Consider the following 26,457-nt stretch of genomic DNA (forward strand, 5'->3'; position numbering starts at 1 on the left):
GTGACTTTTCTTTCTAGTCTTCTGTGTGGTCTGCATTTTGAATATGACAAGATTTGAAGGGAATGGGCTACTTGCCCTTAGTGATGTCATCAAAGGGCTTACCTGATACCTGTACTTCCTCATTGTCTCCCTGTAACAGGACTACCCCTCCATCGCTCACCTGGTTCAGAAACTTAGCGACAACAACATCCAGACGATCTTTGCCATCACAGAGGAGTTCCAGCCTGTTTACAAGGTCAGTCAGTTGTTCCATTACACTGTTTGTGTCTGTGCGTGTTTGTACGTGGGTGTGTGTGTAGACGTGTGTGTGGAATTCCTTTCAATTTCCTGTGCTTGTCTGTTGTAGGTTAGAAGAAGCCCAACTCTTTGAAGAGCAGCATCTGCTCCTTGTTACCAGTAGCATCTCTTTGGATCTCTGGTTGTTCCCCAAATGGCACCATGTTCCCTAAAAAGTGAACTACTTTTGACGAGATCCCTATGGGCCCAGGTCAATAGTACTGCACTTTGTGGGGAATAGGTTTCCATTTGGGCAGCAGCCTTTGAATGTTCCCTGCTGCCCTCTAGTGCTTTTCAAGCCAATTAGAAGTCTACCTGGAGTTCCGTAATGACCTTTTATCATATACACATCAGTCCAATGTTTGGACAATATTTGCAATCTGTCAACCTCGGTAGAATGGCGTTCTCATTTAGTTGATTACATGATGCGTCCCAAATGGCACCCTATTCCCGATATTAGTAGTGGACTATGTAGGGATTGAGTGCCACCTTGGATCTCTGAATTTAGAACCTCACAACACTTCAAAAAGTTGTAACTTTAGATTGACCTTTACCACTATGTGATGCAGACCACAATCAAACTACTCAGCAATCTTAATGGGTCAGGCAAAATATGACAAAACTTTTTTTTTTGCTCTAGACTTTTCTGGTGAGTATTTAGAGATTGACAGGATTCCAATTGACATACTAGTACATGATCATTTAGTGTATTGTGTTTTCTCTCTCAGGAGTTAAAGAATCTCATTCCTAAATCTGCAGTGGGGATACTCTCTGCTAACTCCAGCAACGTTATCAACCTCATTATTGATGCCTACAATGTAAGTATAGATTGGATTGGTTTAGTTACTGGAGAAGATGCACTTCTGCACACTATCTAACTTTCATCCTTAAAATAGTTGGCAAAACCATGCTGCTGCTACTGTTAAGTCATCACATTTCTCTCTCTGAACTGATCTTTCTATGGGAATAGTCAAAAATATGCATTTCTGCTTTTGTAAAACTGAAGCCTACTGAAAATGTTGTATATAGTGTACAAAGGGCTAATTGTTGTTCTTTATGTGCTAGTCTCTTTCCTCAGAGGTGATTCTGGAGAACAGCAAGCTACCAGAGGGAGTGACCATAATGTATCAGTCACGCTGCAAGAACGGAGTGACTGGTGAGGGAGAGATGGGAAGAAAATGCTCCAATATCTCAATCGGTGACGAGGTGAGTAACCAAAACAACATGACATTGAATGTTTTCTATTCCAAATACATATGTATTTATTTTAGATTTTCTTTTAAATTCAGGTTCAGTTATTTTAGCTTTCTGATCAAGTAAATATAATGTTTTCCGTATCTGTAGGTGTCAAGGTAATTGTTTTTATTACAAAATGTGATTATTATGCCTTGTGTGAATGCATCCCTTCATCCCTGATCTGTAGGTGTCTTTCACCATACGCATCACAGCTAAGCAGTGTCCTAAAATGGGCAAACCAGAGACCATCAAGATCAAACCCCTAGGGTTCAATGAGGAGGTGGAGATCACTCTGAACTTCATCTGCGAGTGTGACTGTCACAAAGATGGCATTGAGAACAGTGACATCTGCCACAACGGCAACGGGACATATGAATGTGGAGCCTGCAGGTAAGGCACTTATGTTTCACTGGCAGAAGATCTTAACCCTTTATTCACCTTCCATATTGTAATAATTTCCATGGCATAGGCATACATCATGATATTTGATACTGTATATATAATGTGTTGTAAATCTATTTCTATTGGCCATTAGCATGTGAGTGTTTAAGTGCATTGCATCTGTTTGCATGTGAATATTTTTTACACAGGCAGTCTTTTATGTAGTCCTCCCTTGTTGTTAATAACATTACATTTCCTTTATTATCTGTCAGGTGCAATGAGGGCCGTATTGGTAGACAGTGTGAGTGCAGCACCAACGAGGTGACCAGCGAAGACCTGGATAAGAGCTGCCGTAAAGACAACGGTACAGACATCTGCAGCAACAACGGAGACTGTGTGTGTGGAACCTGTGAGTGCAAGAAGAGAGAGAACCCAGAGGAGCGCTACAGCGGGATGTTCTGCGAGTGTGACAACTTCAACTGTGACCGCTCCAACAACAAACTCTGTGGAGGTACGCGAGTTCAGTTCATTGGATGATCAGTAAAGATTTAGCTTGCTGTGAAATGACGGTTCAAGACCTGTTTTACATCTGAAGACTTGTGGAACATATTCCTCAGAACACAAACTACCTCTAGTGTTTGTGGCGTAATGGGTGATTTCCCAGTTAAAATAGAGATCAGTTGATAAAATCAGACATGGCCTTTTACGAAATTAGATTTCCCGTGTTCAATTTAGCTTAATTTCATCTCTAATCTAGAATATTATCTATAATATGAAATGATGTTTGAACTATAGAGGATCATCTCTGACCCTGTGTGTTGTGGCAGGACATGGTCACTGTGAGTGCAGGGTGTGTATATGTGATGCCAACTGGACAGGCAGTGCCTGTGACTGTTCTCTGGACACCACGACCTGCCTGGCTTCAAACAAGCAGATCTGTAACGGACGAGGCACCTGTGAGTGTGGCACCTGCAAGTGTACTGACCCAAAGTTCCAAGGCCCCAGCTGTGAGATCTGTCCTACCTGTCCAGGGGTCTGCACAGAACACAAGTGAGTTGAATAAAGGAATGGATTAATTGTATCCTGTATATTTGACTGTGATATGTGGTTGTCTCAACTAGCAATCCTAAGATGAATTCACTTACTCTTATCAAAAGTGACTAACAGAATCTGCTAAATGACTAAATGTAAAAAACATTTTTTTACACACATCTCACATTACTGTATAGATTTCTGATGTCACAAATGTATCATTTGAACAAACAAATTTTTTTCTTTAAAAAAAAACATGATTATTTGTCTCTCTCAGATGAAACCATTATAGTTTTTAAACAAACACATGGTTGTCATTGATCAACCCTGTGCCATGATTCGATAGTGAAAAAATACCAATCTCTTTCAGAATTTCCTCAAACAATAAAAGCTAACGTTTCTGAAAATGAATATGTAGAATTTTGAAATGAATTCTGCTTTAAAAAAAAAAAGTATTATTATTTGAGGGACCGGTTCCTTGTCTCTTTCCTCAGCCTGAGTTTAATGCCTCTTAACCTTTTTAAAGTAGGCATAAAGAGATGTCTTCCTTTATCCGTCTTAACCTCAATTATTATTGTGACCTTTGTTTACTTTCTTCTGATAATTCCAAGATAGGGGACCAATGAAAAGTCTAGACACAACTGTGATATCTAGAACCAGTAGTGGTGGCAAGGGTACAGCATTGTCCACCTCAAACACCTGCATGTGGAGTGGAACCTCAATATCCAGCTTTCTTGCATTCAAGTAGACTAGTGAATATGTCACAAGTTTATCAAGCATCACAATGCGAGACTACCTGCGTGTGTTACTGCATCCGTACAGAGTTACATGTCAATGTCCTGTCTTCCACAGGGAGTGTGTTCAGTGCAGGGCCTTTGGGACGGGGGAGAAGAAGGACACGTGTGAGAGAGACTGTAGCTACTTCAACCTGATCAAGGTGAAGGACAGGGACAAGCTGCCTCAGCCAGGACAGGCCTTCCCCCTGATGCACTGTAAGGAGAGGGATGCCAACGACTGCTGGTTCTACTACACCTACGCTGTCAACAAGACAGAGAAGGAGGTCCATGTGGTGGAAACACTAGGTGAGAGCATATTACATACAGCCTGCTATGTCATTGTGACTGAGCATATTACATACAGCCTGCTATGTCATTGTGACTGAGCATATTACATACAGCCTACTATGTCATTGTGACTGAGCATATTACATACAGCCTGCTATGTCATTGTGACTGAGCATATTACATACAGCCTACTATGTCATTGTGACTGAGCATATTACATACAGCCTACTATGTCATTGTGACTGAGCATATTACATACAGCCTACTATGTCATTGTGACTGAGGATATTACAGTGAAAACGGATGTTATTTATTTGTCTATTGAGTCGTTTTGTGATTAGAGCTAGGAGTTTTTGCCCTGACTAGGAAAAACTCTTGGCTCTAATGGTACTAGGGCCTAGTACTCCGGCCGGAAGTTCTTCCTGGTCAGCTTACAGGGTCAGGTAAAGTTCCTGGGCCTATATATAATGCAAATCAGGACGTCATTGTAAATCAGCATTTGCTCTTACAGTAACTGACTTGCCTGGTTAAATAAATAAATACAAGTTGGGATAACTGAATGTTCCTGCCTGTGTTCCAGACTGCCCTGCGGGCCCTGACATCATCCCCATCGTGGCTGGCGTGGTGGCGGGCATCGTCCTGATCGGCCTGGCTTTGCTTCTCATCTGGAAGCTGCTCATGATCATCCACGACAGGAGAGAGTTCGCCAAGTTTGAGAAGGAGAAGATGAATGCTAAATGGGACACGGTAAGGGAGTGGAGATGGTAGATACAGGATGCAAGAAGCCATGTTGGAGAACTATTCATTATGGCCCATAATGGGGATGATGATGATGTACTTTTGCAGGTCCTAGTTTGTATTCTCCCTGACTGTAATTTCAGTAGGTTGATTGAGATGTGAAAAACTGGTGTTATAGATATGGCCACTGTGTGAATCTCTTACACAGAGAACAGACTCCTGAAGGAACACAGAATTGGAAATGTTTTACTTTCTTTTAACCTTTGATGACTATGACAGAACTGTTGCTTTTGACGATGACTTCGTAAGATGACATACACATTTTTCCACAGTCCTACCCAACAGTTTGTTTAAAAAGTTCATAAAACCCTGTAGTTTTAAGTTATCTCTGTGCAAAATACAGCTATGAAAAATGAATCCTTTTTGGAATGCGAAGGTCTGGACACACATCTGTCTTTTCATGGGAGTGGCTACAGCAGCTTAGAAAACCTAGGAAGAAACCTAGAGAGGAACCAGGCTATGTGGGGTGGCCAGTCCTCTTCTGGCTGTGCCGGGTGGAGATTATAACAGAACATGGCCAAGATGTTCAAATGTTCATAAATGACCAGCATGGTCGAATAATAATAAGGCAGAACAGTTGAAACTGGAGCAGCAGCACAGTCAGGTGGAAGTTGAAACTGGAGCAGCAGCATGGCCAGGTGGACTGGGGACAGCATGGAGTCATCATGTCAGGTAGTCCTGGGGCATGGTCCTAGGGCTCAGGTCAGTTGAAACTGGAACAGCAGCATGGCCAGGTGGACTGGGGACAGCAAGGAGTCATCATGTCAGGTAGTCCTGGAGCTCAGGTCCTAGGGCTCGGGTCCTCCGAGAGAGAGAAAGAAAGAGAGAAGGAGAGAATTAGAGAACGCACACTTAGATTCACACAGGACACCGAATAGGACAGGAGAAGTACTCCAGATATAACAAACTGACCCCAGCCCCCGACACATAAACTACTGCAGCATAAATACTGGAGGCTGAGACAGGAGGGGTCAGGAGACACTGTGGCCCCATCCGAGGTCACCCCCGGACAGGGCCAAACAGGAAGGATATAACCCCACCCACTTTGCCAAAGCACAGCCCCCACACCACTAGAGGGATATCTTCAACCACCAACTTACCATCCTGAGACAAGGCTGAGTATAGCCCACAAAGATCTCCGCCACGGCACAACCCAAGGGGGGGCGCCAACCCAGACAGGATGACCACAACAGTGAATCAACCCACTCAGGTGACGCACCCCCTCCAGGGACGGCATGAGAGCCCCAGTAAGCCAGTGACCCAGCCCCTGTAATAGGGTTAGAGGCAGAGAATCCCAGTGGAAAGAGGGGAACCGGCCAGGCAGAGACAGCAAGGGCGGTTCGTTGCTCCAGAGCCTTTCCGTTCACCTTCCCACTCCTGGGCCAGACTACACTCAATCATATGACCCACTGAAGAGATGAGTCTTCAGTAAAGACTTAAAGGTTGAGACCGAGTTTGCGTCTCTGACATGGGTAGGCAGACCGTTCCATAAAAATGGAGCTCTATAGGAGAAAGCCCTGCCTCCAGCTGTTTGCTTAGAAATTCTAGGGACAATTAGGAGGCCTGCGTCTTGTGACCGTAGCGTACGTGTAGGTATGTACGGCAGGACCAAATCAGAGAGATAGGTAGGAGCAAGCCCATGTAATGCTTTGTAGGTTAGCAGTAAAACCTTGAAATCAGCCCTTGCTTTGACAGGAAGCCAGTGTAGAGAGGCTAGCACTGGAGTAATATGATCAAATTTTTGGTTCTAGTCAGGATTCTAGCAGCCGTATTTAGCACTAACTGAAGTTTATTTAGTGCTTTATCCGGGTAGCCGGAAAATAGAGCATTGCAGTAGTCTAACCTAGAAGTGACAAAAGCATGGATTAATTTTTCTGCATCAACCAGTCAAAAGTTTGGACACCTACTCATTCAAGGGTTTTTTCTTTATTTTTCACGATTTTCTACGTTCTGGAATAATAGTGAAGACATCAAAACTATGAAATAGCACATATGGAATCATGTAGTTACCAAAAAAGTGTTTAACAAATCAAAATATATTTGAGATTCTTCAAAGTAGCCACCCTTTGCCTTGATGACAGCTTTGCACACTCTTGGCATTCTCTCAACCAGTTTCATTAGGTAGTCACCTGGAGTGCCTTGTTAAGTAAATTTCTTGAATTGATTTCCTTCTTAATGCATTTGAGCCAATCAGTTGTGTTGTGACAAAGTAGGGGTGGTATACAGAAGATAGCCCTATTTGGTAAAAGACCAAGTCCATATTATGGCAAGAACAGGTCAAATAAGCAAAGAGAAACAATAGTCCATCATTAGTTTAAGGCATGAAGGTCAGTCAATCTGGAAAATTTCAAGAACTTCGAACGTTTCTTCCAGTGCAGTCTCAAAAACCATCAAGCACTATGATGAAACTGGCTCTCATGAGGACCGCCACAGGTAAGGAAGACCCAGTTACCTCTGCTGCAGAGGACAAGTTCATTAGTTACCAGTCTCAGAAATTGCAGCCCAAATAAATGCTTCAGAGTTCAAGTAAGACACATCTCAACATCAACTGTTCAGAGGAGACTGTGTGAATCAGGCCTTCATGGTATAATTGCTGCAAATAAACCACTACTAAAAGATACCAATAAGAAGAAGACTTCCTTGGGCCAAGAAACACAAGCAATGGACATTAGACCAGTGGAAATCTGTCCTTTGGTCTAAAGAGTCCAAATTTGTGGTTTTTGATTCCAATCGCTGTGTCTTTGTGAGTTGCAGAGTAGGTGAACGGATGATCTCCACAAGTGTGGTTCCCACCCTTAAGCATGGAGGAGGTGGTGTGAAGATGCTTCGCTGGTGACACTGTGGGTGATTTATTTAGAATTCAAGGCACACTTAACCAGCATGGCTACCACAGCGTTCTGCAGCGATACGCCATCCCATCTGATTTGCGCTTAGTGGGACTATCATTTGTTTTTCAACAGGACAATGACCCAACCCACACATCCAGGCTGTGTAAGGGCTATTTGACCAAGAAGGAGAGTGATGGAGTGCTGCATCAGATGACCTGGCCTCTACAATCACCCAACCTCAACCCAATTGAGACGGTTTGGGATGAGTTGGACCGCAGAGTGAAGGAAAAGCAGCCAACAAGTGCTCAGCATATGTGGGAACTCCTTCAAGACTGTTGGAAAAGCATTCCAGGTGAAGCTGGTTGAGAGAATGCCAAGAGTGTGTAAAGCTGTCATTAAGGCAAAGGGTGGCTACTTTGAAGAATCTAAAATATATTTTGATTTGTTTATCACTTTTTTGGTTACTACATGATTCCATGTGTTATTTCATAGTTTTGATGTCTTCACTATTATTCCACAATGTAGAAAATTGTTTAAAAAATAAAGAAAAAACGTTGAATGAGTAGGTGTGTCCACTTTTGACTGGTACTGTATAAAAGGGGCCTGTACCCAGCACTGTAAGAGGATTTTCAAAGGGAGATGATCAACCTGGGGTGGCAGGTAGCCTAGTGGTTAGGGCGTTGGACAAGGTAAAAAATCTGTCTTTCTCCCCCTGAATAAGGCAGTTAACCCACTGTTCCTAGGCCGTCATTGAAAATAAGAATTTGTTCTCAAGTGACTCGCCTAGTTAAATAAAGGTACAAATTTGTAAAAACTCTTGAGTCTTGGATCCGGATGTAGAAACACCCCTTTTTCAGGCGATTCATTTTTTCACTTCTTTGTCATATCATTGTTTCATTCCTTCTCATTTTTCTTCACCCATATTTTTCATTTCATTCTCTGTTTCCTGTTCTTAATTTCTGTCCCACTCTCTCAACCCATAGCAAGAGAATCACATTTACAAGAGCCCCATTAAAAAGTTCCAGAATCCAAACTATGGACATAAAGCTGTGGATCTATAAGTTTGTATTTACTTTCCCTCTCCTCTGTTTTCCTGCATGGGTTTCCTGTTTGTTTATATGTATGTTGGTCAACTTACTGTTAACTGTCACTTCTTCATCCTTCTCATTATTTCTGTCTTTCATTTGGTCTCTTTGAGCCAAATAAGACAGTTGATGAAACTGTGCAGAAAGATCCATATGAGGGGATATTAAAACCCACAATAATATCTATTGTTTTGTTGGTCAACACAAGCTGTCACGTCTGTTAGTAGTTTAAATGGAGGTAAGTATTAACAGGTGGTCACGTGTAGGCCCAGTACACTTCAGTTTAAGTCTAGTATTTATATCATATTTAATGCTACAGTATGATGGAAATGGCATGTTGTGACTGACGTTTGTTGATATTTCTTCTAAAAGTGTTCCCTGGATGACAACACAAATGCTCACTCACAATGATAGCAACATATTCAGGTGATAGCACGATCAGTTGGAAAGATCTGTCCAAAGAATGCTTCATAATCATTTGATATTCTCAATGGATGGCTCTGATTTTGCTGTGGTGTTTTTTTCCTAATAAATTTGTTGCAGCTGTTGTCATACGACTGACATGTTATGTGACAGATATATTATGACTGACTGTACATGACAATTCTAACGTTTTCTCCTTGTTTCTCTTGTGCCTTCCAGGGCGAAAACCCTATCTACAAGAGTGCTGTTACGACAGTGGTCAACCCCAAATATGAAGGCAAATGATGGAGCTTGAAAAACACTGTATGCAAATATAGTTATAGCGGATCGAGGGTGAGAGGGATAGTGGTATGGGAGGGGGGATTCATTGTATGTATTTTGTCATTTCTTCTTTTTGTTGCTTCAGTATTATAACATTATATTTGGCCAATACATTTGGTATGTTTACTAACATTTTATTTTCAATGCATTTTCTTTTTTTAAGTACAGTTATGTGTATATACTTTTAAGATTATTTCATTTCTTGAACCACTGTTTGAAATGAAGGTTTTTGCCACAGAACTGGTATGGGCAAAGGGTTTTACCTTTCAAAGACAACATCTGTACTCCAAATGGCACCCTATTCCCTTTATAGTGCACTACTTTTGACAAAGGCCGATGGGGCTCTGGTAAAAGTAGCACTATAAAGGAGATAATAGGATGCCATTAAGGAAGCAGAAATAGACAATACCCATATGGACACAAAGAGCCCTCATTCTCTACATGGACTTGATGTTAATGTGTTATTGTCTGTGTCTAAATGACACCCTATTCCCTTTATAGTGCACTACTTTTGACGATGGCCAATGGGCTCTGATCAAAAGTAGTTAACTACTGTATATAGGAAATAGAGAAATTTGGAATGAAGAAATTGAGTTTCAGACAGGACCTGAGGCTAAAGCATACCTTTTGCATTGTGGTTATAAAGTATTTTTTCAGCCAAAGGGTACAGTATATATGTAGTAAACACATTGATTTGTGCATAAAATAGTCATCCATTAAGCAGGATTACAAGAATCTGGATTTATCATTGAGAGCAGTTTTTAAAGATGAATTTAGCACATCAATCACATAATTGTCAATCATAGAAAACCATTGGTTGACTCTAACCTTGTCATCAGATAACATATAATGTGTGAAGAAGTGCTGTTACATTGATGTTTTAAAAGTGATCATTGCACTATTGATGAGTACAAGTTTGCATTGCGAAAGGACTGAAAAGACTAAGTATACATTGTCATAAGACTGTCATCAAGTCTATTTTAAAGGGATTGAAAACCACTTGTATTAATGGGATAAAATCATCTAAATCAATGAATTACACAATCAATTGACATGTCTTTATGTGACAAAATTTGAAGTTTAATTTATTTTTAGTATAATAGTTATATTCTAAAAGATTTCAGTATTCAACATCATTCATTCTGTGCTCATTCCAAGTAAAGCCAAATATGGCTTCATTGCAAAGCCTTCCCGTTGGGCACAGACGTCAATTCAACATCTATTCCACATTGGTTCTATGTAATTTCGATGAAATGACATGAAAACAACGTTGATTCAACCAATGTGTTTCATGTTGATCAATGTTAAAAATGGTGACCTTTGTTCTGAAATCACTGGGCCTTTCATCTGTAACAGTGTTTGTGTGGAATCAGTATTGAAGTAAAAGGCCTCTTGGAATGTGTTTTTAAAATACTAAAATCTCTCAAAATACCACATCTTGTTTTTAAAGTGCCTTTTTAAACTGGAAGTGTGCAAAAGTCTCCAGTGTTATTCCAGAATTCTAAAAAGTTTGGACACACATGTCAAGTGTGTGCAGGATGAAGAAAAATGTTTTTGACGATTCGGAGGGTGTACAATGCTGCAATTGTGGTGGGAATCACATTCTTGAGTCCCCCGGGGTGCCCTGTCAGGGTGAAGGAGGTCGAGGTAGCTGTCCAGCGGGTCTCCTATGTGGAAGCAGTGGAAATTGTTGGAGGAAATGGAGATGAGGATGACATGGTAGTGGATGCCCCGCAGCTTGCTGAGAAAGTCGTTCATCAGTTAAAGGATCCTGAAACACAGATTGTTAAGTAGTGGATTTTGTTGCATTTAATTGCGCTGGTGATTCATTGTACTGGCCAAACAACCAAGAAATCTAAGAAACTGGACATTGTGAAACCTAAAAGGTTTTTGGATCTCCAGGACTTCACAGCCAAGACATTGCATTGCCCCCCCCCCTCTCAGGCCCCAGAGGCTGTGTAGAGATCTGAGTAGGAAGACAGACTGTTATATTTTTGGTTTTGTTTATGTTTTTTCCTCTTTTTCGGAGTTAAAGCGTCAGTTTTCACCCCACTCAGTAGGTGGCGGCAATACACCATAATAGGATGTAGTCCACCGTAAAACCCCACAGAAGAAGTATTATTATTCTCCAGCCTAGTGTAGGATCAGATAGGGCCAAGTAGCGGAATAGTGGTGAGGTTTTTAATGGGTGTAGGGTTAGTTGGTAGGGCAATTTTCTTCCTTTTTCTGTTATAAAGTCTAATGAATTCCCACTCCATAATAGTAGGTGGAAACACAGGGATAGATAAGACAACATTTACTAATAGAGCCCCACAGTGGCCCTCTCATAATACCCATAAAACCTAGCAGTCAGACAGGGAAATAGTTCTAATAATTTTTTCCACCATTTATTCTTCCTATAGGGGATTTTAGAAATGCTGAAAATAAGGATGGTGTTGTGTGTAGGCTTACCCTGGTGTGACGTTTTGATAAATGTGTAAATCTCTTTCGGACAAGGTGACTTTTATCAATACATTCGGCTCTATTTAATTTATGCTAATTAGCATCAAAGTAGACTACAAATCTCTGCAAGCTCCAGCACGTAATCTCTAGCTTTCACCTTTGCAAACAGGTATTGTTTTTAAATTTCAAACTTGCCCAAAACAGTTGACAGAATTGTCAATTTAAAGAAATGTAGCCAATTTATTCATTACTACATTTAGCTAACATTAGATAGTTAATCCAGAGATTCTTACCTTTGCCTCAATTTGCCAGTCTCATCCAGATCATCATGGAATTTGTAATTCAAGTAGGTGATTAGCATTTCATTTTTTTTTTTGGGGGGTGAATACAGGCAAATATATTGATAAAGGGCATGTTGTCTGAGAGAGATTTACAGTTATCAAAACGTCACACCAGGTTAAGCATACATGAAACACCGCCCTCATTTGAAGTGTTTCTAAAATACCCTATGTAAAAAAGCAATGGTGGAAAAACGATTGGAACCATTTCCCTGTTAGACCGTTAGGTTGTATGGGTATGACTCATGCTGTGGCGCTCTATATAGGGAGGATGTGACCTGCCTCACTCCAGTACAGTAGGTGGCGGTCCATGGCTCTTTGAGGTGGTTGCGATTCGCCAATACAAATTTAAAGAAGAAGTTTAATTAGCTAGCTGACAACTCTTCTAGGGTGTATTTTTACAACTCTCAGTTGAAGTACAAGTATAGTCTATAGATCGCATAGGAAGATGGAAGACGACGTTTTAACAACACTGAAAATATTAATAATTGGAGAAAGTGGCGTTGGGAAGTCCAGGTAAGAATGCTGGTAGCTAACAGTAGCTGGAACGATTAGCTAGGAGCCCTGTTGTCTCGTTAAAAAATGACCATGTTTTCGTGCTGTGTCTGTTAACCAGATAGCTTGAGTGATAACCAAGCAACAACCAAAAAAAACATGTTGTTAGATCATAGTAAACTGGCTAATGTAACAATCGTTTGCTGTGCCACATCAGCTAGCTAACGTTAGCTAGCTTACGATGTGGAACGGGTGACGTAATCGATGTGATGAGTTGGAGGTGTTGCAACAACAAGGATGGCTGCATTTTCACACAGCTAACGTCTTAATATGCCCTTTATTAGTCACTTCGGTAGGAGTAACATTAAGATTAAATGAAAAACCATCATTTTGATTGTAGTATACAAATAACTAGGTTAATGCTTTAATAGCAGGTAGCCTAGTGGTTAGAGCGTTGGGCCAGTAACAGAAAGGTTGCTAGATCGAATCCCTGAGCTGACAAGGTAAAAATCTGTCGTTCTGCCCCTGAACAAGGCAGTTAACCCACTGTTCCTATGTGTTCTTAACTGACTTGCTAAGTTTAAAATATATTTTTACATAAAAAGTGTCAGTATCAATTTGAGTGTAATTCAATTCACGGGTTATGTTAGATTAATCTAATCAAGACTGGACTGGACATTTGACACCTCCAATATGACAGCAAGGTTTATCTAGGCCTATGCCCTGAGTGAGACACAGTGAGTCTAAAAGGCCTATGTCAAGGCCAATGCCTTAGCAATAGCTAAAGAGTTTGGCCAACTCAGCGGAGAGAGTTCGAATCTTAATGGGTGCCATGATGGCAACAAGTTCCAAGAATAAATTCTAGAAATATGGCAAAGTAGGATGTTATTGTCATGGAATGTTACCAAGCTGTGTATATCTCTGGCTTTAGTCTCTAGACTGCTAGAAAGAATGCTGGTATGTCTGAGTGAGCCTTGAACCATCAAATAGTAGGGCTATGTTATATTACTAAAGCATGAGGACTAGTGCACCTGCACTGCTCGACCCAGCAGTCAGATGTACTTTTCATTTAAGGCCTTTGGTTCAGACCAGACAGCCTTCAGTTTCTCAAAATAATCAAATGTGTTTTTTTAATTGAAGAAAGACCAACAGACTCACTGCAACTCCCGAGTGTCGCAGCAGTCTAAGGCACTGCAGTGCAAGGGTACTGGTTCGAATCCAGGCTGTGTGCAAGAATCCACTACAGTCCACAGTTCAAATCCAGGCTGTATCACATCCGGATGTGATTGGGAGTCCCATAGGGCGGTGCACAATTGGCCCAGTGTCGTCCAGGGTAGGCCGTCATTGTAAATAAGAATGTTTTTAACTGGCTTTCCTAGTTAAATAAAGGTTACATTTTTAAAAATTTAAAAAACTGGATATTCCTTCCTGGCCAGAGACACTCTCAAAGTGCATCTGCATCAAGGGACAAATAGTTATTTTCTAAGATTTTAAGCCTTTTCAAGCCTTTTTTTGTATTTTAGCGAGATTAGCAATGAGATGCGAAGGATCTTTAAAAAAAAAAATGTTTTAACCTTTATTTATCCAGGTCGACTCAATTTAAGAACAAATTCTTATTTACAAGGACGGCCTGGAATTTCTTCTTGGAACTTCTGGTGCCATCATTGCACCCATTTAACTCTCAGCTGTGTTGGCCAAACTCTTTAGCTATAGCTAAGGTCTTGGCATAGGCCTAAGATATATCAGACTCAGGACACAAAGGCCTAGCTAAACCCTGCTGTCATATTGGATGTGTCAAATGTTCAATTTTGATCGAATTCATCTAACACCTGAATTGACTGAATCAAACACTTTTACAAATAAAACAGTAGCTTAAATATTTGTATACTATCAGCAAAATGATTGTTCTGATTTATTACAAAACTCACTTGTACTGAAGTGACTTAAGGCATATTAAGATGTTAGCTGTGTGAAAATAACTCTCTGCAGTCATCCTTGTTGTTGCAACACCTCCAACTCATCACTTCATCACTAACGTTAGCTATGAATAATGTTGGCCAAGGCTAGTGTTTCATCTGCCCATTTTGGGTTACTGCCTCAACCTTGAATTGAAGTATTGTTAAAATGTAATGGCATATGATTGAGTAATCTTCATTACTGACATTATGTCCATATACATTTTGTTATCATTTATTGATTAAATAAATGCATGATCTCATTCTCAAATATCCCCCCTCTCTTCAAATCATTAGAAATCTCTCTGGCAGAGAATATGGGATTTATTTTACCGGGCAAATTGGTCTGTTGCACTGCGATTGTGCTATTATGTAGGCTAAGTAACAACATTGCTACTGAGGTATCAGGATACTGACATAACACTATGACCAGTCGTTCTTCTGACATTCCATCTGATAAATCATTTCCATGTGGATGAAGAAAATGAGTGGTTGAATAAGAAAATTAGAGTATCGGGCTATTATCTGTGCTGGGGTTGACTGGAAATAAGGATTAGCTAGCTACATCATTAGCCCTGTGATTCAGTTCTTAGCACTTGATTAGTGACTCAACTGAACCCTGACCCTCTGAACACCAACTGATGATGTCATCTGGTTGTTAGCTATTAGCCTACATATTAAATACACTATGTGCTCATGGCTATTAGCCTTTGTGGAAGTTGCCCTCATTTCAAATGTGTTGTACTGTAAAAATGACACCATTGTAATTGCGCAAGGCTAAAATGGAAATGATACAAATGATAAAGTATTTGTCCTTTTCTCTTTTGCAGTCTTCTCTTAAGATTCACAGATGACACATTTGATCCAGAACTAGCAGCAACAATAGGTAAGACCTTCTGAAGGCAGTGTCACTAGCCCTCTATAACCCACACACATGATAGTCAGTATCATTAGTATCATCTTGTTTTAGTGACAGCTCCACTGATTGATCCTGGATTAGCTAGGACTAGGAGCCCTTGTTGTCTCATTAAGACATGCCCAATAATTAAAGACAAACAGTGAGCACACACAAACAGTACTGGACAGGACCCCTCTTATCTGAGCTAAGCACAGAGTAGCTTGACCTGGTCAGTCCTGTACTAGGCTCATATGGGTATCAACAGTGTGAACAGATTAGGTAACAATAACTAACTCACTGACTGGTATTCTGAATGAAAAGTATAGCTAATATCCCAACTATTTAAATAATCTACTTTCTAAATTTAACGGAATGAATTTGAGATACAGCCCGGTCTACAGTGAGTGAGTTAATTCAACTGGTGGTGAAATGCATGGTTTGGGAAATGGAGAATTCCTTTTCTTCCAGGATCTGCAAATGATATCAGAATTCAAAACTGTATTAAACATTAGACTCTTCAAGGACACCCCTATTATTTCTTTTAGGTAGCCTTGAGACAGTTAACATCCAGGAGTCTTGGTGAAAGACAGGCTCAAAATTCATAGCGCTATTGATTACTTAGAATGGGAGACACAAACGGAATAGTGTTGTTTTTTTCTACAATAAGAAGTTCTTATAGCTGACTGCACAATGTCGTCTTTGTTAAAACAATCATATGCGCCTGTGGAATCCCAGAGAGAAAGTTCGACGTAATAAAATAATTTTTCTGGTAGGCATGCCTCGCTCCTATTTTACTTGGCCAACTCAATATCTTTGCCAAACAGATGTCCCCCATAGAAGTTTAGCTATACTCCCCACATTGACACAAGTCCCTTGTGATTTGTGGTCTGAAAACCACTGGTATCCCTCAATTCCTGCTTGCTTCTTTCTTCCTTTGTATAAAGTAAAAGTTCAATCTACACTTGTCTATCTGTCATATTAGCATAAGCATACCGTGGTCTCTTATTTGAGTCTTGCTGTAATTCTGTGCCAGCATGTTACAAATCTGTATCGGAACATGTGGTTTGTAGCGCCCCTTTGACATTTAAACCGAGCCATCCAAATAAAACTACCTCCCTATCATCCATTTCTCTCTTAAATACGGCGATAAGAAACTTCGGGCTCAGGTGTACCGGTACTCATGAATAAATACAGAGACTCAGACTTGAGGACACGGGTCGTCTGTGATCAGTTAAAATGCTTTGCCACTACTACTGTTTTGGTGCATGTGGTTGTTGTACTTAGTGTGCTGTCTGTGTGAGTTATCGAGTGTTATACAACGGGTGGCTCTAATGCGGATTGGTTAAAACCGCATTCCAGTCGGTGTATATTCCACAAATTACCATATGCGGCTAAATCTATTATATTAAAATGACTACTTACTTTGTTCCATCTGACTGCGCAATCCACTGTCTCATCAGCCCCCACCAGGCACTTTCTAAACTTGATCTCCACTATGAAAAGCATCTAGACATTATCTCACATTTCTTTTAGACTAACATTTAGTTTCAACGGCGGAGATTTGTATAAACCTTGCTGTCTGCCTTGCTGTCTGCCTTGCTGTCTGCCTTGCTGTCTGCCTTGCTGTCTGCCTTGCTGTCTGCCTTGCTGTCTGCCTTGCTGTCTGCCTTGCTGTCTGCCTTGCTGTCTGCCTTGCTGTCTGCCTTGCTGTCTGCCTCTCGGACATTTGCAACATTGTTTCGATCTTCAGCTGTCCCATTAATGGACGTTTCGGGACGAGACAAACACGGGAAGGCAGCGTTTCTCAGCCAGTCGAAATCATGAATCGGCTGGCATCATTTTTATCGATATATATCTATACAAAGAAATGTAAAATTGGGGATAAAAGGTGAAACGAAGTGCAGCTAGTTTGTGGTCTTTCCAGCTTCAAAGAAGTGATTGTGTTAGCTGTGTTGTTCACTAGCTCCTCTGAACAACAGTGTCCTGACAATTAAGCACATTTTCTAAGCCAGGCGAGATCGCACTTTTTGACGTGACTGTAAGTTACCCGTAGTTGGCAAGCTAGCAAACAAGGGATAAGAACGTTGTCAGCCAGTATGGCAATGGAACATTTAGAGTCACGTCCATAGATGTAGAACAAAAAGACTGAGCGACTGGGTCGCTTCTCTAGCAACCAAACCGATAGAACGAACGACCAGCCATCTAGTCCAGATTTGTGTCTGGACTAGATCTTGTGGAAGGATGAAATGGTATCCATAAATTCATCAAAATAACGTTTTTTTTTATTTTTATGAAAATGTCAATCATTATTTAAATATGTTGGTAACCCATTGTATACAAGTGATAATGCCCTCGAAACCGGTGTTGGAGGATACATTGGCTCGGTTTGCCGGCCCTCGACTTCGTTTCGGGCCTATCACCCATGCCAATGTATCCTCCAAACACCGGCTTCTCACGCATTATTTTAAATCAAAACCGCATCATTTAGTGGGTTGCAGGGTCGAAGAAAAGAGCTCCATCATGTACCTTTTTTATTAATAAACAAACCATGTTTAAGTGCGTTGCCGATTCCAGTTTCTGTCAGACGTACTCGGGACGTTTCAGGTCGCCCAGAAAGAGTTTAGTCCGCAGCACAACAGCCCTACCTTGACTACACCACAGTGATTGTCAGTTATTGTTGGCTTGGTGATGTATGAAGCAGATGCTGCATTATGGCAATGACTGTACTGTTGTCTACACTGTAGTGGGTGCTAAATACCATGGTCCGTAGGGATAAACAAAGAGCGAGAGGACATGCTTGACACTCTTTTGGGTGTAGGAGGAGGGCAGGGTGAGGAGATGAGTCCCTCTTGTCTTCACTCCTCTCTGTTTTGGCTCTTGTCTGGAGCCTGGTCCAGACATAAAAACAACCCCATCTTAAGCATACGTTTTTCCTGATAAATCTTTCAGTGTGTGCTAAAACTATGGACAATACGTCCAGCCAAACCCTTCATGCTATGTGCGCTGAAAGAAGCCATAGAGATTTACTCGTCATGTGTGACGAGCACGACGCTTTTATTTTGATGTATTTTCGACCGAAGAAAAGGGGATTTCAAAGAATGAATCATGGCACTTCTGAGCGACAACACAGGTGGAGTTTTTTTTTTTTTATAGAAATTTGCTATATTTTTATCTTTACATATTCCCCACACAGTTTTAAATCAGGACTCGCATCAAAATTTAAGTGCACAAAGCTCCGCCCCTCTCTGACTAGTGAAAACATCCGATTTAGTTCAGACATGCATTGTGTGGTACATGTAGGCCTAAGTTTTGTATGTTTGACCATTCATTTTAAATGAGTCAAGTTCATTTGTCTTCTTGATTCATATTGTTGGCGTATATGACCTGTGTGATGACTCGAATCACCACGCACACATTTATGATGAAGACATCGTCTTTGATTGGGGGTGCGTTCGTAAATTCACTCTGGAGTGCCAATGAGCGCTCAGGGTATTCGTACATTCAGAGCGTTGTCGGATTGTCTGTTTTGCAAATGCTTTCAGAGCGCACACTGGACGCTCTGACCTAGGAATAGGGTTGATCCTGGCTAACGTTGTCTAGTTTGTTAGCTACTTCCAGACACATGAACACCTCTCTGAGCATTTTACTCTCCCTAGCAGAGCTGGTTATGCTGTTTTCATGTTAACCAGAGCTTTGGTGACTAACTGTGCTGCTGGCAACAAATTAATTACGCTTTTTGCCAACATTTACCAACACCGGCCATATTCAACGGGTGTTGAGCATTTGTAAAATTCTGCACTCTGGCACTCACAGGCGAGAGTGCTCTGAAATCTGAAGATAGCCAGAGTGAATTTACGAACGCACCCTGAATGTGTGTTTCTCTCTGTTTCTTATGCAGGCGTTGATTTCAAAGTGAAGACCATCTCAGTGGATGGGAACAAGGCAAAGTTGGCAATATGGGTAAGTAGTCCACTACACACACACACGGTCCCTTTCAAAACTGACTGGAAAATTCTGGAAAGGAGTTAGTATGCGGTATGGGCCTACGTTATTGTTGTCGACAACTCCTAGGGATGGCTAGTAAAAAAAATATCTAATTGCTTAACTTCCACTTAACAAATGATTCACTTAACCTCCACAAGATGGTGCTGATGTACATCATTCTGAGCACCAATGACAAATGGCTGTCAAATCTCTCTTTATGCTTTAGTCCTTGTCCTCCATCACTTTTTATGGTTCTGTCTTAGTCACACCACCATATTTTCCTCCCCATGTGTCCAGAGCCTGACAGCGGAGAGGGTTATTGCTGTGTTATGTGTCCAGAGCTGTTGTGTTTTGATGTGCCCAGGGCTTTAATGGTTATGGTTATGTTTTGCAGGACACGGCTGGCCAGGAGCGTTTCCGAACCCTGACACCTAGTTATTACCGCGGCGCGCAGGGAGTCATCCTGGGTGAGCAAGCAACTTCATCATTCAGACCTCTACCCCTTCAGACACATTCAGCCACTGCAGGTCCGGACAGCCACCATAAAGACTGATGGCTTTTCATCCTGTCCTCTTCCTTACTCTCTGGAACTGACATTATTGCTCTTCGCTAGAGCAGACATCCTCCAGAGCCTACAGTATACCCGGAGGCTATGATAGTGTGGCTAACACCATGGATGCAGTAGAACTGGCTTTCTGAACAAGTGTTGTATTTCCTCATCAGTTTTAGTCCGGTGGCTAAGTGTCCGATTTTGGGTGAATTGTGGCTTTTGTCATATAGAGATGGCGCATTTCACACACATTCCTAGTAGTAGCAGAACCAGTGTTGTTACTCTATACTTTGTGTTGATACACAGCTCAGGACTACTTTATGATAGAACACTAACACATTCTTGTGATGCCGGGGGGGGGGGGTTTGAAACACGGTTTTAAAGGTCAAAGGTACCGCCCTCAGTTACAGTATGTCCTGCAGTCATCTGCTGACAGAGATACAATGTTTTTGACCGAGCACCTCACCTCTTGTCTCTTCCTCAGTGTATGATGTAACACGACGGGATACTTTCACCAAGCTGGACAACTGGCTCAATGAGCTGGAGACGTACTGCACAAGGAATGACCTTGTCAAGATGCTGGTCGGGAACAAAATTGATAAGGTGAGTCCTTTTGTTTGTGTACAGTGTGTCATTTAGGCTAGAATTGTGCTATAATCAGTGGTTAATGTTTGTTGATACTTACTAGGTAACAAGGCTTTTCCTCCCTCAAAGAATCAACACATTCTATATACAGGGAATTTCTTGTTTTTCAGTTATCCTCTATTCATTGTATTGACTTACCCCAAACCAATATCCCCTTTTTCTTGATTTTCAATGTTTAGATCCCAGTATTTCCCCTGTATTATTTTATTCAAAATGTATTATATTGTATATACATTTTATTTTTGTTACAAAACTCGTAGTAATGCATCTAACTGACTACACAAAGTAGTCTTTGTTAAAACAACCATGCCTACCTGTGGACCCCTCCCAACCCCCTCCTGCTACCCTTGCCACCACTACTGAAAAAAAAATCCTGGGGGAACCACTGCGCTGGTGTATATTTGAAACATTCTTCAGTACTTTGTGTAGTATGTTCCTAGTTTACAGATTGAGCTGGAATGTAATGTGAATAATATTGCCTCCCAACCTGGTTGGGCTGGGAGAAGAGTGCTCGTCACATTTTAACATATCCCGAGCCCATGTGAAAACACTCGCATGTTCAACCAAATGTTATCTCTGGGTTTAGTTCCCTGAGTCTGTGTTTAAAAACAAAAAAACAACAACATTGTAATTAGATTGAAATGTGTCCTTCTGCCTCCTGGCGTCTTCCGCCATAGCAGGTCCTTTGTTTGTTGTTTCTTAACCCTGTAGGAGAATATAACATTAGTAGATATCATGTACATTACTGGTCTTTAGCTGTGGTACTGACTGGACTCTCCTACACTATATGTACAAAAGTATGTGGACACCCCTTGAAATGAGTGGATTCGGCTATTTCCGACACACCGATTGCTGACAGGTGTGTAAAACAACAACAAAAACACACAAATGCACACAACCATGCAATCTCCATAGACAAACATTGGCAGTAGAATGGCCTTACTGAAGAGCTTAGTGACTTTCGTGGCACTGTCATAGGATGTCACCTTTCCAACAAGTCAATTTGTAACATTTCTGCCCTGCTAGAGCTGCCCCGGGCAAATGCTGTTATTGTGAAGTGGAAACGTCTAGGAGCACAAAGCACGTAAAAATCATCTTTCCTTGGTTGCAACACCTACCACTGAGTTCTAAACTGCCTCTGGAATCAATTTGCGCAGAAGAACTGTTCAACAGGAGCTTCATGAAATGGGTTTCCATGGCCGAGCAGCCGCACACAAGCCTAAGATCACCATGTGCAATGCCAAGTGTTGGCTGGAGTGGTGTAAAGCTCGCAGTCATTGGACTTTGAAGCAGTGGAAACGCGTTCTCTGGAGTGATGAATCACGCTTCACCATCTGGCAGTCCGACGGACGAATCTGGGTTTGGCGGATGCCAGGAGAACACTACCTGCCTTAATGCATAGTGCCAACTCTAAGGCTTGGAGGAGTAATGGTCTGGGGCTGTTTTTCATGGTTTAGGCTAGGCCCCTTGGTTCTAGTGAAGGGAAATCTTAACGCTACAGCATAAAATAACACACTAGACGATTCTGTGACTCTTTGTGGGAACAGTTTAGGGAAGGCCCTTTCCTGTTTCAGCATGACAATGCTCCTGTGCGCAAATCGAGGTCCATACAAAAAATGGTTTGTCGAGATCAATGTGGAAGAACTTGACTGGCCTGCGCAGAGCCCTGACCTCAACCCCATCAAACACCTTTGGGATGAATTGGAAAGCCGACTGTGAGCCAGGCCTAATTGCCCAACATTAGTGCCCGACCTCCCTAATGTTCTTGTGGCTGAATGGAAGCAAGTCTCCGCAGCAACGTTCCAACATCTAGTGGAAAAGCATTCCAAGAAAAGTGGAGGCTGTTATAGCTTAAAGGGGGGACCAACTCCATATTAATGCCCGTGATTTTGGAATGAGATGTTGGACGAGCAGGTGTCCACATACTTTTGGTCATGTAGTGTATGTTTCCTGTGTACCCAGCCCAGTCACATTCACAGTAGCTGACAGGTAAACTGGACAGACCTCATAAAAGATTACTCTTCTTTGTTTTAGGAAAACCATGAACTAGACAGGAACGAAGGCCTGAAGTTTGCAAGAAAACATTCCATGCTGTTTATAGGTAAGTCGGGAGCTGGGAGGATTCCCCCCTCGGATGCGACTCGGGGCATGAGTTATGGCCCACCGTTATGCGGGGGAAACGGCTTTTTAAATACCTGTCATACCTGAACTGGAATGTCTGCCTGCTTCTATTCTTAGCCTTCTTTTTTTAATATCCTCTAACATCTTTCACTTTGTCTAAACCTCCCTACTTATGTGGACAAAGTTGTCTGATTTTATTTGAAATAAGCAATTTAATGACTAAAACCATTTTTTTGTGTATTGTTACCATGTTTTTGCCTGTATTTAGTGTAACATATTTTAGATAATTTTAATGATAACCACTTGGTAAATATACACTGTTAAAGAGCAGTGGGACCAACACTCATACATAATTGACTCCGAACAGAAGTTTATTCTGCCATTCCAGAGGCACCACTGATTTAGGAACCGTGTCAACTACTTTATTTTCTCTCCAATTTAAGAAACAACCATTTTGACCACTTTCATTTTTACATTTACGTCATTTAGCAGACACTCTTATCCAGAGCAACATACAGGAGCTATTAGGCTAAGTGCCTTGCTCAAGGGCACATCAACAGATTTTTCACCTAGTCAGGGATTCGAACCAGTGTCCTTTCGGTTTGCTGGCACAAGGCTTTCAAACGCTAGGCTATCTGCCACCTTCATAAGACAAACTTTGTGTATGAAGTCTTTGTCCGAGTCTTTGTCTTTGTTGTTATTCCAATCAGCAATCAGAACAGAAATAACTTTTACCAATCAATAGATACGGCTATTTTGAGCAAATTGTAGCACTCGGAGAGCACATTCTAGCTAAGCAATAACGCACAAGAGGCTGTGATAAACATAGTCCCAGGTAAATGACGTTGTTCGGTCCGACACGCAGCGGAGGCACACAATGTTCAGGAGAATTACCCTGTCTAGTTTCAGAGAAATGCAGCTGTGGAGGTCAGAAGCTAAATGACATGAAGGAGCAGCCAGTCACTGACAGTTGTTATGTCTGTATCCCTTCTTCCTCCTCTTTCTCTCCTACCCCCCCCCACCCCCTTTCTCTGGGCCAGAGGCCAGTGCTAAGACGCGTGATGGGGTCCAGTGTGCGTTTGAGGAGCTGGTTGAGAAGATCATCCAGACCCCTGGACTGTGGGAGAGCGAGACGCAGGGCCGAGGGGTCCAGCTGGGCCTGCGGGACCAGGATGCAGGGGGTGGCTGTGGGGGTTACTGCTCCTTGGTATAGACCCACACTACATTTACACACAACGCGCGCACATACAAAGCATACTCATACACACACACACATACGAAACGCACCCCACACACACACTCACTTGAAAGACACACCCAACCAAACACTCACACTGATGGCTGATGTCCTGCGACGAGGACTATAAAAGCTATAGTTTTCAGACTATTTCCCACATCAGCCCCTGAGGTGTGGAGTGATGCAGGGCTGCTCCTGACCAGCACCCTCCGCTCACTGGCTGTGATCATTCATAGGGATGTTGCTGTTTGCACACTTCCTGTTATCATGGCTATAATTCTGTTTTAAAGGTACTGTCGGTCTTTCTGAAAATGAAATTGGTGTATGACTTGGTGGAATAGTGAGGTGGGGCACAGTACCATGGATAGCAGATGGGGGTATTATTTTCATTTAGAAAATCATTTTCTATCACCATTTCTCAATTACGGTTGTATCGAGTTTTGTTTGTCCTCCCCCTCAACACTTTTTCTCTGTAGAATTCCCCCCCTATTTTCTCTCCTTTAACACTTTGTTCCTCTTAGCAAGGCGAGCTAGTGTGTGTTGACAGCTAGTGTGTGTTGGCTGCAGGGATGATTCTCCAGCGTGTGCATCTACCCTGTGTGATCATGCAACCTTGTTCTCCAGTGCTCGCCCTCCTAACAGCGCTGCAGTTGATTTTCTTGTCAGGCCAAGCCTTCATGTATTCTCTCTCTTTTTGTCTCTTCCACAAGCTGCCTCTTTTTTGTTCTGAAAATTATACAGTCACCATGTTTTTGGAACAAAGTTTCACAACTTTTCCTGACTTGGACTCAAAACTTTCAGCATTTTCTTGAAGGGTTTATAAATCAAACAGATTGGCACAGGAGGGTTGGCTATCCATTGTGTGTGTGTGTGTTATGAGAAAGAAACTAAACGAACCAACGCTGCATGTTGGTTGTTCTAATGGGCTGTGACCAGCCTGGTTATCTGCCACTCGGACAGTTAAATATTAATGTCAGTATCAGCGCTAGCGTCAGTCTTGCTTCAGCTTTTCATAATGCATCCCTATATGGAAAAAAGACCCAACGTTTTCTATATTACAGAATACATTGAGTCATATGGGTGTTGGCATTGAAATCAAAGAATGTGTAAGACCTGTAAAAAAAAGTGTTTCAATGCTCTGTCTCCACGTTCCATGTCCTTAGACCTTGCCTGTAGTTCTTGAGAGCCAGGAAGAATGTGTTGGGAAATGTAGTTTTGGGTGACCGTACCTATGGTATATTTGTCAGGAGTGACTCTGATGCCTTTACAGTATGTCTAATCAGAATATAATTATTTCTTATCCTTAATTGCATGTAGAATTCTTTTAATTTTTCATGTTTGTTCTATAAATGCCTTGCAGAGACAGTTGCATTGTGTCCCAAAATGGCACCCTATAACTATATAGCGCACTACTTTCAACCACCGTGGTCTAAAGTAGTGCACTACATAGAATTAGGGTGCCATCTCGGACACAAACTTGGACTGTATGAACCACACATACACAACAATTGAGTTAAATGGACCTTGCATAGAGATGTTTTATTTGTCCTGAATGAACTAGATGTCTGCTTTATGATTGAAATGACAGAGGCTTTAACTCTTGAACTTGTTCTTTTCTGTTTATATGTGACAGCATATAAACACATTGTAAATTCATGTGTGCGTTTCGGAATACTTATGAAAATATGTATAATTCCTGTGTGGATTGTAAAATTTGAATGTATACATACTACAATTATAAAACCGCCCTATGTATTAAAGTGAATAAAGTAATTTTTAAAGGATTCTGAAGTTAATGCTTATTCCTGCCCGAGCTAAGGAGCCCTCGCCTATTGTAAAACAAAGGGCCAGATCCTATTAACTTAGTATAAATCTTCACACAGTACTTGTACTTCACCTCATCTGAGAAGTCTTCACAGAAAACGACCTAGACTACTTACCATGTTGGAAATGTCATCCTTTGGTGAGAACTGAAAAAGGGTTGATCTTAAAAGCCTGTTTTTGAATCCCACACATTTACAGATCGAGAGGTAGATACAGTGGGGCAAAAAATGATTTAGTCAGCCACCAATTGTGCAAGTTCTCCCACTTAAAAAGGTCTGTAATTTTCATCATAGGTACACTTCAACTATGACAGACAAAAAGAAAATCACATTGTAGGATTTTTAATGAATTTATTTGCAAATTATGGTGGAAAATAAGTATTTGGTCAATAAACAAAAGTTTATCTCAATACTTTGTCATTGCCAACAAAGGGTATATAACAGGTCAAATGTTTTCTGTAAGTCTTCACAAGGTTTTCACACACACTTGCTGGTATTTTGGCCCATTCCTCTAGAGCAGTGATG

General features: G+C 41.4%; 2 protein-coding genes across 2 annotated transcripts in view; both read left to right on the forward strand.

Moving 5' to 3' along the window:
- LOC112215590 (integrin beta-1) overlaps positions 1-10,878 on the forward strand; it is a 53,081-nt gene extending 42,203 nt beyond the window's left edge. Inside the window, exons 8-16 of the mRNA XM_042299098.1 lie at positions 140-235; positions 1,005-1,094; positions 1,342-1,482; positions 1,700-1,902; positions 2,166-2,404; positions 2,721-2,943; positions 3,778-4,007; positions 4,570-4,736; positions 9,343-10,878. Of these exons, the coding sequence (XP_042155032.1) occupies positions 140-235; positions 1,005-1,094; positions 1,342-1,482; positions 1,700-1,902; positions 2,166-2,404; positions 2,721-2,943; positions 3,778-4,007; positions 4,570-4,736; positions 9,343-9,408 (1,455 nt within the window). The 3' untranslated portion in view covers positions 9,409-10,878. The remainder of the gene's footprint in view (positions 1-139; positions 236-1,004; positions 1,095-1,341; positions 1,483-1,699; positions 1,903-2,165; positions 2,405-2,720; positions 2,944-3,777; positions 4,008-4,569; positions 4,737-9,342) is intronic.
- A 1,629-nt stretch (positions 10,879-12,507) lies between these two features.
- LOC112215591 (ras-related protein Rab-18-like) lies at positions 12,508-25,893 on the forward strand. The gene is made up of 7 exons (XM_042299099.1): positions 12,508-12,740; positions 15,505-15,560; positions 19,471-19,532; positions 19,951-20,023; positions 20,591-20,709; positions 22,786-22,852; positions 23,913-25,893. The coding sequence occupies exons 1-7, from the start codon at positions 12,673-12,675 to the stop codon at positions 24,083-24,085; spliced, it is 618 nt and encodes a 205-aa protein (XP_042155033.1). The 5' UTR covers positions 12,508-12,672; the 3' UTR covers positions 24,086-25,893.
- The last annotated feature ends 564 nt before the right edge of the window (positions 25,894-26,457 follow it).

This window comes from Oncorhynchus tshawytscha, linkage group LG16 (assembly GCF_018296145.1).
Source record: "Oncorhynchus tshawytscha isolate Ot180627B linkage group LG16, Otsh_v2.0, whole genome shotgun sequence".
Taxonomy (NCBI): Eukaryota; Metazoa; Chordata; class Actinopteri; order Salmoniformes; family Salmonidae; genus Oncorhynchus; species Oncorhynchus tshawytscha.